The sequence below is a fragment of the Gavialis gangeticus genome, unplaced genomic scaffold (assembly GCF_001723915.1).
Source record: "Gavialis gangeticus isolate Ggan-Ray unplaced genomic scaffold, GavGan_comp1, whole genome shotgun sequence".
NCBI lineage: Eukaryota > Metazoa > Chordata > Crocodylia > Gavialidae > Gavialis > Gavialis gangeticus.
Genome location: NW_017729024.1, coordinates 138834321 through 138847764, shown reverse-complemented (window position 1 = coordinate 138847764; position 13444 = coordinate 138834321). Strand labels below are relative to the sequence as shown.

The window sequence follows — 13444 nt, the reverse complement described above, 5'->3', positions numbered from 1 at the left end:
AATTCTTTTGTACTACCCCAGCTAAATTTGATTCCAGTATCTGACCTAGCTGAGGTGTTGCTACATGACGTGCAGTATACAGTATAGACTAGCTCAGTAACAACACTGATTAGCATTCTGGGCAGTAGGCTTGGTACCCAAGTGGCCTAACCCATTAAGTTAGGTTTCCTGCAGGTGAAATTGTTCAAAAGGAATTTGATGGGGAAGAGAGAGGTGGTTTTGTGCATGTTTATGGAAGTACTTCCCATGCTTAATGGGCAGCAGTAGAGAGAACTTCTTCATTCTTGTTTTTAATGTGTAATAAGTGGATGATAGAAGCTGGCATTGTGAGTCGATTGGTACTGGGAGTTGAGATTTTGAAATTGAACAGAAGGTGAAAATTAGGATGAAGACCTTGATAAAGAGCTTATGTTTGTGATTCAAAGAAGGCAGAGTCAACAAAGGGAAACATGCCCTTTGTATTTTAAAAGCAGTTTCTTGATGTATGCTGGAGTCAATCTGTATCCTTACATGTTTCTTCCTCTTATTCCTTTGCCTTTTCCTTTCATTGTCCAGTGTTAGCCTTTTTGTCCCACTCCAGTCCTCCCCTTTGAGAGCCTTCTGAATAGCAGTATGTGCTTTTTGCCTTCATGTTAATGATCTTTTCCCCCCCTATATCTGAATCTGTTTAACTTCAGTTTTTTCTTGCTGTTATTTCTGTTTTATCTTTGTAACTGTACTATTTAACTCTAAAAGGTATTTTGGAAGACAGTTGGTATTAAAGTTTGTATATTCAGACCCTTCTGCATAGCCTCTTTCAGAAAGTTAATAAAACCTGCTGGAAGAGGTGTGTGCATGAACTGAAAAACAAATCTCAACTCTCTCTATTCTAGTAGGTTTCATTTTTCCTTTCATAAACAATGATTCTTCTTCTACTTTTTGTTGAAGGAAAATCCATGTCATATTCCTCCCATTGAAGAACAATTTGAAACAGGATAGGTGTCCTCATGTACTCCTAGCACTTCACTTACATCAGAATAAATAAACAGGTTTTATAATTCAGGACTGTAAAACTGCTTATTATTTTTTTACACTGAAAGGTTTTATCAGGGATGCCTGGCTATTCTGCAAAATCCTATAGTTTTTGATTAAATAGTGTTGCTATAATATTTTTCTGAATCTATGGCAGTCATGCCAAAATTATAATTTTTTCTTTAATAAAAAATGCATTCATTTTTAAAACTGACATTTCTTCTGAATTTTCAGGGACGACTGCTCTTTATATTTCTGAAAGGCCTATGATTGCATTTTAGGAATAACATTGGCATTTTTTAGTTTTTGAACTGTCAATGTTGTATTAAATATTACGTAGATATGGTTGTATTTTTGCTTTGTATTAAGATGGATGCAATTAATGCAACATGCGTATTTTCAAACCCAGATAAATAGGTGGCTCACATTTTTGTTTTTGGGTTAGCATTTTAATTTTTTAATACATTTTCAATATTAAATGCTCCAAAGTCCTCAATGACCTCAAGTAAATGTCCCTTTATAGTACCATGGGAAAACATAAAAGAAATAAGTGTTTCAGGGAAAAAAAAGGATGAAGACTTGAATTGATTTGGATTTTTTGGCGTACTTTGTTTGGAAAGTGTTGATTCAAAGAAATGGACACTTCTCCCAGAAATGTACCAATTTTAACAAAACTTTTGTTGCCAGGGTGGAACAGAAACAGATTGTAAATCCTCAGTTTTTTGTGGAGTGAAATCTTGTTCTTGGCCATCCCTAAAATGCAACATGTGACACAGTAAGATCTGATAGGCAGTATAAAGAATCTGCAAGAAAGGAGAGAAACTAAGCAGTTATCACAGGGCCTCTGCCAGGCTTCCCTTTGCTTTAGCAGTTTTCATGAAGAATGGCAAGAAATTGTAACAAATCTGAAGCAGCCAGGGGAGAAATAATAGTTTTAGTTTTAATGTATTTTACCTAATAAAAATGAAAAATAGCAAATTATACTCTGAGATCAAATGGCTTTTCCTGTTTCAACAACATGTGTGAACTCTTTGATGCCTCTGTAGATCCAGTATTTTTTGGCTGACCATATACTAGATTTAGTTAATCTTGGAGGCTTAAAAGAATTAACCAAAGATGCATCTGTTTCAGCATTCTTCGTGCAGAAGTTCCTAATGCCCCTTCTTCAGAGGAAAGTGAAATCTTCCTATAATGTGCCTAGCCAATTGTGTATTATGTTCTTTCCAACTTTGATGCAGTAAGAATTGCTGTTTCCTGGGTCAGACCATAGGTCCATCTTCCTCAGTGTCTTGTGCCACACAGTGGCAGAGAGTGGATGATGAAAGGAACAGTGAACTGGGTATGACCAGGGTTTTTTTTTCCCACTGTTCCTCTCTCGCTTGTAGCTGTAGCATTTAAGGTCTAGGAAGTTCTGATTCAGAGGCTGTATCTCTAACTCCCATACTCAGTAGCTGCTGATGTCCCTTTCCTCCAAGAATTTGTCTAATCCCTTTTTGAATCTAGCTAAATGTCAGCTTCCACAGTATCTGGCAGTGAGTTCCACACTTCAGTTACATGCTGCGTGAAAAAGAACCGTCCTTTTGTTAGTTTTAAACTTCCTACCTGCTAGTCTCATTTTATAACTCCTAGTTCTTGTATTGAGAGAGTAAATAAATACATCCCTATTTGCTTTCTCTTTGCCATTATTTTGTAAATCATTATCATGCTCCCCCTCAAACTTCTCTTTTCTAAACTGAATAGGCCTAGCCTCTTCAGTCTCTCCTTGTATAGAAGCCCTTCTGTATCACTGATCATCCTTGTTGCCCTTCTCTAGTTCTTCTATATCCTTTTTGAGGTGTGGGGCAGGCAGTGTTGGAAGTGTGGATGCACCATAGATTTATAAAGGGGCATGATGATACTTTCTGTTTTGTTTACAAGAGTTTTACAATAATTTTTCCTTGCCCTAGTTAAAGATGAATTTTATGCTCAAGTGAGAAGGTGGAGAGTTGCATCTTTTGTTTTTGTAAATTTACCAATGGGGAACAGTAGGCTATTTGGTACAGGAATTAATTCAGAGAGACCTATGGCCTGTTTTCTGTAGGAGGTCAGGGTTAGAGATGTGAAGGCCTGGGGAAAAAGCTGAAAAACTTAGAAAACTGTTTTTTGTTTTGTTTTGTTTCCTTCCCTGTTCTTTTCCAAGGACTTCCCAATTTTTCCATTGGAAAAAAAGGAAAATGTTGGGAAAAACTTAAACCTCTTATGAAATATTTTATTTTAGAGTGGTGAATGAAATGCTTTTTAAGAAAAGTTTTTCAAATATTGTTTATTATATCTTCCCTTTACTCCCTCAGAATTATTTCTAATAACTATATAGTATGAAGATGTTTTATGTAAGACAGTCTACTCTATTAGAGCATTACAATTCCTTTACATGGTAGACATGACACAGCTCTCAAATCCAAGATGCATTTCTTCCCTCAAAGGGCGCTGCCATCTGCACAGGAAGAGGAAGGAAGGATTCAGGGCCACCTTTTCTTGTATATTTCTGCACTGCCTGCAGCCTTCCTTCCTCTGGTGACCTTTGATCTAGAGTTTGGTGGAAATAGAGTAATATGTTTTCTTCCTGAGTCCTGACTAGGCCCCTCAACCCGGTCACCTCTCCCCTCAAAGGATTGGGGGTGGACACTGGAGTTCCCTAGTACAGGGAAACAAACAGCTTACTGCTAAAGTCCTGTTGTGGGAAGCAAAGCCTCAGAGGAAAAAGAAACCTAAAGATTTTGGTGGTGGAATGGAACCTGCCTCCTCCTGGACCCTGTGACCCTGAGATCCAGAGAAGTACCTAACAAACTGCATCTAGCAACACAATGAAGCAGAAAGTAGACTTCTTATTTATTGAAAGGTAAGAGTTTCAATTTATTTTGAGTTGATTATGTTAAACTATATTTTCAGTTAGTATATTTTCTTAATTTGTCATTCATAATGGAATTGGTATCATTCTGATGCTTTCTGAGCAAATCACCCTCTAGTAGTGAGATGAGGTCTGAGGGAAGGGGTTGTTGACAGTGATCTTACTGGGGAGGGCTTCCCTCCATCAATTGTTACATTTTTCACATGCTCTAGCTTTGTATTTATATATGTAACTAGCAGCTAAATTATGTATTTCTTTTTTCCCCTCAGCAACATGGTGCAACCATCTTCTAACATATGGAAGCATTTCCACACTACAACTACAAGTCATTCTGAACACGCCCCCCCGTGTTTTGCAAATACCATCAAATTAAATATGCATTTCCAAATGCTACCAGGATGACCAAACATATATCCTTGCATATATAAAGTGTCCTGCAGACATAAAAATATCCTTCATCAGCGAGTGAGGTAGATCAGGATGACAGTGGAAGTAGCACTTGGAAACGGTCTTGATCTGGTAGTCCTCCTGGTCCTTCTGTAACATCAGCATTACAAAATGTTGTCCAGTCAACGCCATCAGGTAAACAGATATCTCAACTAACTGTATCCAAAAGACTCCCAATAACTTCATTTCTAGACAAGATGACACCTGAAGAGCAAGAAAAAAATGACCAAGTTCTTGCAAGAGCAATGTATGCTTCTGGGATGCCAGTATCAATCATTGAAAATTAACCTTGCCAGGCAGCATTTAAATTATAAAGACCATCATACCACTTATCCAGCAGACCATTCTTTGAGCAAGCCTCTTCTGGAGTCAGAATAATGCAATCTATGCATAAAAAAATCAATGAAGCACTGTCTTGCAGTACTTAACTGATGGCTGGATAAATGTACGGGGAGAAGGAATCAAACTTTGTAATAACAACACATCAACCAGTTTTTTTTATAAAAGCATTAAAACAGGAGAGAACAGACATACTGCAGAGTATATCAGTAATAAAATATGTGAAGTCCTATAGAAGATTGGGAGTGGTAAAGTATTTGCTTTGCTGCCTGGCAATGCAGGTAATATGAAAGCAGCATAGGAATTCATAATGGACAAATATGCACATATTACTGCAATAGGGTGTACTTCCCACGGCCTACATTTTTTGCTTAATGATTTTATGAAGTTGGACCCACTGCAAAAGATCTTTAATAGAGCAAAAGAAATTATAAAATATGTAAAATCTACTCACATTGTAGCTGCAATCTTTAAGAAGAAGCAGGAAGAAAAGAATGGGAAGAATAAAATGGTGACGCTCAAATTTTGTAGTAAAACTAGATGGGGTGGAGTGGTGGTCTCATTTGAAAGTTTACTAAAAAAACAAAGAAGCTCTTCAAGAAACACTGATAACTGAAGATCTTAAAGTAGTCTGAAGCGTAAAGAACACTGTACTTGAGGATGTCTTCTGGGTCCAGCTGGAGCAATCACTGCATTTGAGTCAGACAGTGCCCTTTTGTCAGACATTTCCTTACCTAATGGCCTAGATATAATCGACTGTATTTGACAGTGGAAGTATATCTCCACTTATAAGTATGGAAGAAGGAAAAATGAACAACTTCATTCACAGGTGGGAGGAATCTTGTTGCCAGCCAGTTCATGCTGCTGCAAATCTTTAGGATCCAAGATTCAAAGGTAGAAATGTTAGTGATTGCTACTGCATTTGACTGGATTGCAAAGCAAGCAACACACTTATGACTTGATGTTGGCAAGGTACTTTTAGATGTTGCAGAATACAGAACGTGGTGAGGTGGTCCAGGAGTGCAATCTGGGACTCTACCAAGCATATTCTTCCTGCAACATGGTGGCAAGGCCTTTGTACAACACAGCCTCTGACTCCACTTGCTTCTTGCCTGCTTCAGATTCCTCCATCTTCTGCAGCATGTGAAAGAAAGAGATCTGTTTGGAAATATGCACATCAAATCAAGAAATAAACTAACATGAAATAGTAGAGATGCTTGTTTCAATCCATGCAAACCTTCAGGTTTCTGAAGTTCATGAAGATAAAAATGAAAGTTCAGATTCAGAAAATATTGATCTTTGAGAAACCGTTTGACTCTGATTAGATAAAGAAACTTGCGATGCTGATATTTTCAGCAAAATATTTGGTTGTTTAAATGACACATGAGTTTCATGTGCTGAATTTTATCTCCAGCCTTAAAGGGATGTTTTTTTCTGAGCACTTTTTTCTAAAAATATGAGTTTCTTCTGTTTCTGGAGAGTACTGACTTGGAGGAGACCTATGGAAGAGATGTTCTAAATCCAGATAATTTATAGTTCCTTAGATTGTAAGGGGCTGGAAGGGACTTTCCAAGATCACTGGGTCCAGCCCCCCTGCACTAGGCAGGAAAGACAACTGGGGTCAGATGACCTCAGTGAGGTGACCGCCCGGTCTCCTCTTGAAGATTTCCAGGATAGGTGATGGCACCACCTCTGGAGAGAGCTTATTTCACAGTCTGGACACCCTGACTGTGAAGAAGTTTTTCCTAGTAGTAAGCCTGAAATGGTCTTCCAGGCTATTCCTGATTTTACCTAAGGGTGCCCTGGTGAACAGTTGTTCACCAAGTCCTTGATGCATTCCCCTGATATAGTGGTAAGCTGCTACCAAGTCCTCTCTCAGCCTTCTCTTTTTTTAGGCTGAAGAGGCCCAAGTCCCTCAGCTTGCCTTGCAAGTCTCTGATAATAAAGACTTCCTTTTGTACTACAATGTTGATGGTTTCTATTTTTAACTTGTTATTTTTTTCCTAGTTCTCATGAACTGGCAAAAACTAAGATATGATTAAGTACCTTAACAATTTGTAGCTCCATTTGTAACAATAATTACAAATAATTATTTTAAATGTCTTTGTTTTTTATTCAAATAATAATAAAGCATTTATACTTTTAAATTTCATAAATATACCAAACATTACAATTGTGTGTGCTAATTAAGTTATACATAATATATTTTATGTACGTACAATAGTAAAATAAACGTAGATAGATATGAAAATAAATACTGCTTGTATTTCAATTTTCCCCAAAATTTCTGTTCCCTGTCCCCGCCCCCCCCATGGGGAAAAAACCATCGTTTTTTTTCCCCCCATGACTTCAGAATTTCCATGACATCTCCAAAACATATAGGTCATCTCCAGAACATTTCTGTTTTCTTAACCTATTCCTAAAAAATCTTTGTACTTGTATTTGAGGGCAGATGACTATCTCTATCTTTAATACTCGCTTAATAGTAACTTTTCTTTTCCTGAAAGTCAATTCCACTGTAAATGTTTAATTTTCACCTACAACTATTCTTAAATTTCTTCTGATTATGGGAATAGTGCTGTGGTCTTGTGTCTGATTTGTTATAGAAGAGATTGCAAAACACAAAGATAGTCATATGGTATGTCTGGTCTCAGAAATGCCTGCTAGTGAGTTGCAGAGGTCCTTAATGGGTTGAGGAGCTTGCAGTCTTCTCCCTTCTAAAATTTCTGTCCAAATACTGTTTTGAAGACAGAAAACCTAAGTCTCTGTTGTTGCATCTTGAATTGAATAGTTTTCCAGAAATTATAGTATGCTTAAATAAAGCTGTTTCCTTTGATTTAAATAGTTTTTTCTGTCTGAAAAGTTTTCTAAAAAGAACTTTGAGAACAGAGATTCAGAAAATGTTTAGAAGGAAAATCAACTTGTGATGAGCAAAAAATACTGTATTTACAATTCTGGATTTGTTGAACTTACTAACTTTTAATGTGGTTACAGATGATGAAAACTTGTTTTTTGGGTTTTTGGGGGTTTTTTTGTTAAGGTTTACAGCTCGACCATTAGTGGAGACCATATTTGAAAGGGGCATGGCCACATGTTTTGCATATGGACAAACTGGCAGTGGAAAAACCCATGTAAGCATTTCTTTTAAACTTAATAACAGTATCACAGTATTATTCTTTTAATCAGATTAGTTTATACAAAATGTGGTTTTGCTTTTTCTTTTTCTTTACTTAGACTATGGGTGGTGACTTTTCAGGAAAGAACCAAGATTGTTCTAAAGGAATTTATGCACTTGCTGGTAAGTGGTCCTCTGCATTTTTCTCTAAAATGGTAGAAAATGCTAGATTTTTGTACTCCTGAGGTATACGTTGTAATTAATATAAGTACCCATATATATTACAATATGATAGAGAGATGTCGGCATCAAAGAAAGCTTTTAAACATGTAAATTTTGACTTTAGCATATAGTGATATATTTAAGAAATACAAATACAAGAATACAAATATATACTTGAGAATATAAATAACTGCAGAGTTGAGCTTCAGATTTATTGGCTATTCTGTATTTCAGAAAAGTTTTCTAGTTTTCATTGCAAACTAGAAACTATTATTATGGCAGATAAGCTGCCTTTTAAAAAAATGGGCTTATAATGAAAGCTTGATTGACTCGGATTCTGGTCCTACCAAGTATAGCTGTAATACATAAGACAGACAATTGTGTGTTCAATGGGTCTCCACTAGATGAAAGCACATAACTGGATTTCTTTGTATTTGAAAATTTATTCACAGCTCGGGATGTCTTTTTAATGCTAAAGAAACCAAATTATAAGAAGTTAGAACTTCAAGTATATGCAACATTTTTTGAGATTTACAGTGGTAAGGTAAGTACAAGTATTTGATTTTAGAGAGAATATGCTCTGTAAAGATAAATGGTTGTAAACAGAACAGAGTTTTCTCTATATTAGAATTTCATTTCATATGGACTTAATATCTGTCTTCTAATCATTTCTGGTTGGATTTTCTGTCTGTTTTTCAAACAAAATTTAAAATATATAAGCATCTTCTAAAAATTCCTTGCTATAACTCTGTATATGTTTCTTCCCAGGTTTTTGACTTGTTGAACAGAAAGACCAAATTAAGAGTGTTGGAGGATGGTAAACAGCAAGTCCAGGTTGTGGGACTGCAGGAACGGGAGGTCAAATGCGTTGAAGATGTTTTAAAGCTGATTGAAATAGGCAACAGCTGCAGGTATATGCTATTTTTAATTTGATTCTTCACAATAAGCTCTAAAAAACTAATTTTATTACAAGTGGGTGTCTGTTTATTCAAAGTCTTAGCTTTCTACTAGAGTGCAGATTTTTCCTTGAGGACATTGGCTGTTGTGGGAATTTTGCTTACCTCTTGTTTTAGCTTGTATGCGTGTGCCATGAGGAACTGAGAACTGATTTTTTTGTGGGGCATGAGTTGTATGTATTTATGTAATCAGCTGACTGTCTTAACTTCACATTATTAATTTTCTGGAATACTGCCAGATTCTTTAGTTTTAAAGCCAGTATACATTTATAGTATGTGAGACAGCTTCCATACTACAAATATTTTAATTTGTTAAAGTCCACACTTTGTTTTTAAAAATAGTCTTTTGCATTAATGGTTGGTCTCTTAGTAAGTAAAAATATCGCTTCTAAGATGGAGTTTAAATGCAGCGTGATGTGTGGCTTATGAGGTTGTGTGGAAGATGACATTTGAATACTGTTCACTCTCCTGTATAAAAGGATGGGGAAATTTATGTATATTACACAGTTTATAGATCATTGTGGGCACTTCAGAACTCAAAATTAGCAATATGCTGGCACTAACAATGCATAAAGGAGGATACAGGTTACTGTCCTGAACCTATTATTCCCTGAGAATAATATACTTAATATAATGGTCTTTCATGTGTGCTAAATAATATTTAAATTCTTCTTCCCCTCCTACCTCCCTGTATTATTAAAGAACATCTGGTCAGACTTCTGCAAATGCACATTCATCTCGGAGCCATGCAGTATTTCAGATTATTCTCAGAAGGAAAGGCAAACTACATGGTAAATTTTCTCTGATTGATCTGGCTGGAAATGAAAGAGGAGCAGATACTTCAAGTGCGGATAGGCAAACACGACTGGAAGGTGCAGAAATTAACAAGAGCCTTTTAGCACTCAAGGTAAGTTAAAATTGCTTTCAATTGCATTTGAACAGGTAGAACTCTTCATATAAGAAAAACCTTTAATAAAGTGAGTTTTTATACAGGCAGAAATTAACAACTTTCTGGTCAAAATGATATGGCATGTAACATTTTGGCAAATTCTTTTTCTAAATGCCTAAGAGAACACTTAGCAGTTAACCAGTTGAAACTTGCTACAAACATCATGCACAATATGGTGGTGTAGTATAAATGATTTTGTGGCATTTAGGTGTCTAACTTTAGACATTCAGGTTTTGAAATGTTGGCCTGTATTGGTTTTTTTGCCAGGTATATAAATCAATGTCTCTTCTGTCTGCAAACAAGTTCAACAACTTAAGAAAGAATAAAAGAAAAAATGCTAAACGAGAGCTAAAGGGCTAAATTAAAATGTGTTACTTGAATATAGCAGTACTTTAACTAGTATCTATAGTAATCCTCTATATCTGGTGCTTTCAAATAAATATGTGACTCATGTGTTTGCACTTTTTGCATGCAGAAATTGTGATCTGAAGCAAGTAAATCATTTAGTCTGCCTTTTTGGGGAAATGGTGCTTTTGAATCTGTCACCAGGGATCTGCTCCTAGGTTTCCTTCTTTAAAGAACTGCTCTTCTGATCAAAGCTGGTGTTTTGTGTGCATAAACCCATGTTACCCCTTGTTTCGCTTCAAAACTGTGGTCATCTTTCCTATCCTTTCAACCCTGATATGCCCACATAATTACATGAGGTGTTTTCTCCTGACAAAAGCCCCAGAAGGTAATATTGTTACAATAGTCTACAGCATGCTGAAAATACAGCAGCAGTACAAAATTGAAGGATATGTCAAAATTCAGATTTATGGTGCATTTAGAATCAAAATAAATAACATCAGCAATATATTGCTTGTATCATTCATTATCAAATGTAATTAGTAAAATCTGTTTTTATTTATTTATTTGATGTTTCAGCAATAGCTAGGATCCGGGAAACAATATCCACACATTTTGAGTTTAATTTCATTTTGTCTCTAATTATAGTGAATAGTAATGTGCTACTGGTCGTCTCTCTTGAATTCCATTAATTATATAGAGAAAACAACAAAGGAAGAGCTTCAGAATTTCTAAATAACTGTACAGTGTTTTAAAACTCTGACACTTCTCTGTCTCAGATCAAACTAGTCCTCTTTTATCAATTTCCCTGAATATTGTAATTTGAGTCAAGAACTTTGACATTTTAATTGTAATCTATTTCCAGTTAAGTGTATTTTGTGAAGAAAAGTGAAGTGTAGTGCTCTTGTATAGATCTGCAAGTCGCATGCGATTGTCAGCCTTGGCTTTTAAATATCTGAACAGTCTTTTTTCTGGGAACCATAATTTATTTTCTAGTGTCTTAAAGGAAATGGAGTTGTTGCTTTTTTGCCCTTTTTGCTGGATAGTATGGCCAAAAGTAAGTCTTGAAATTTTCTGTACAAAAACTGGCAGTGTCTTTGCCCCATCCTCTTCAAAATTGAATAAGTGAGATTTTACAGTTTGCTTAGCATTAGGTGCTCAAATAATAAATTGAAGAATCCTAATTAAAATTAAATTGCCATCAGAGAAACTGACTACATCAGGGGCAGGCAGTTATTCCGGGCGGGGGGGCCACTTAGTGAGTTTTGGCAAGCCATCAAGGGCCACATGACAGGCAGCCAGGGGCAGATAAATATTAATTTTCTATAATTTTTTCAGGGGCCCCGCAGGCCCGCTAGAATGGCCTGGTGGGCCGCATGCGGCCTGTGGGCTGCATTTGCCCACCCCTGGACTACATGCACTTAGGTCCCTGGTGGACATTCATGTAAATGTACCATGAGATCTAATCCCTGATCCCAACAATTGTGGCTCCTGCCATGCTCCACATGTGTGGTAAGAGGCTCAATTTTGGGATTGGGAATTAGATTCCAATCATGTCCTACTTGTCATTGCACATGGAGCCCAGGATCATAACTTGCATTGGCAATTTGAAAGCTGGATACCCACAGGTCTAGAACAATGGCCAACAATCAGTTTGTCCAGGTACTGCACCAGGGTATGGAAATGACCCCAGTGCGGTCTCTGTTGGGGCTGGCAGTCAGCTGAAATAGATTCTAATTAATGAATCAAAGTTCTTGACCCAAACTGCAAGTGGACGTACATTGTATATATTGGTTCAAACTGTAGTGTATGTATTCAGCTGATAGTTGGCCTTGCAGGGACCTCCTTGGGGCCAGTTCCAGACCCTAGTGTGGTCCCTGGCCCAAGCTGACTATCAACTGATTGTTCACCCAATGGAGACAGTACTGAGGCTGATTCCAGACCCCAGTGTGGTCCCCTGCCCAAACTGACAATCGGCCAGTTGTCAGCCCAACCACACTGATTGTAGGCTCATACACGCTTTCACTTTATGATGCCATACAACTCAGCCATATTATACATGTTGAACAATTTTATGGTTGGTTTGCCATTTAATGGCACCTTAAATTGGGTGCATGGGCTCCCTTGTCATTTATGCCATAATTAACATATTCATTGTGGCATAAATGCAACCTGTAGAGGGGACCTTAAATGCATTGTAACATTGATTTGTAGAAAAATCTGTTGTTCTTTCCCCTTAACAAGTCTGTTTTTTCCTGGAACAGTCTTACTAGAAATGCCTCAACCATTTTAAGAATTAGACAGAATGCACCATGCTGCACTCCTTAGGTTCTGTTCTGTCACCGTGCGAGTTCTTAAGATGATGCTTTCTAGGTATGGCCAACTGCTATAATTGTTTCTTTGGGGCTTGAGACACTATCTGTTAAGTGTTGTGATTCCTAGTGGCTTATAGAAGAGCAACATACCCAATGCTCATAACACCTGTATATAACTTACATGTCTGTCAAAATAGGGTTTTTTTTTGTCTTGGTCATGAGCTGAATAAATGTTGATTTGCATATTCTTTCAGGAGTGCATCAGAGCCTTAGGCCGAAACAAACCTCATACTCCATTCAGAGCAAGCAAACTTACTCAGGTGCTAAGAGATTCATTCATAGGAGAAAATTCCCGTACCTGTATGGTAAGTCAATTTTACTTTTAGTGAATTATTTCTGTTGTTGTTATGAACGCGTCTATTCAGGATATTATAGTTAGAGTTGGTATATATAGGGTATATTGAGCTTTGGATCCAGAATGAATCATGACAAGTGAATGATTATCTTTCAACAGGGTAATTCAAATTGACTTCTTCCCATTCTGTTTGGTTTTGCTTGTGTTTGTTGGGTTGGCAGAGGGGCTGTGTGTATTTTTCAGATGTTTCATTGAATGAGTAATACTTAGCAGAATTTGCGAAACTGTTTTAAATTGGACAAATGCATAGAATCATTTAAAAAAAAAAGGGGGGTGGGTTGGTCTGGATTGATTGGGTCCACAACATGCTGTTTCTGCTGCTCCTGCTTTTCCATCTCCTGTTGTTGTCATGGGGTTTCAGAGTACTGAGATCCCTGCAACAGACTCTTGCTTCATTTGGGCTGGTCCTGGGTGATGGTCTCCTATGAATTGCATCAGTGTTG

General features: G+C 37.0%; 1 protein-coding gene across 4 annotated transcripts in view; it reads left to right on the top strand.

The window, feature by feature from the left end:
* The window catches only part of KIF2A (kinesin family member 2A), an 86856-nt gene that overhangs the window by 22784 nt on the left and 50628 nt on the right, over nt 1-13444 (top strand). For all 4 annotated transcript variants that reach the window (XM_019517812.1, XM_019517811.1, XM_019517814.1 and 1 more), the window contains exons 10-15: nt 7725-7815; nt 7919-7982; nt 8474-8565; nt 8790-8932; nt 9680-9884; nt 12841-12951. In XM_019517812.1, the coding sequence (XP_019373357.1) occupies nt 7725-7815; nt 7919-7982; nt 8474-8565; nt 8790-8932; nt 9680-9884; nt 12841-12951 (706 nt within the window). The remainder of the gene's footprint in view (nt 1-7724; nt 7816-7918; nt 7983-8473; nt 8566-8789; nt 8933-9679; nt 9885-12840; nt 12952-13444) is intronic.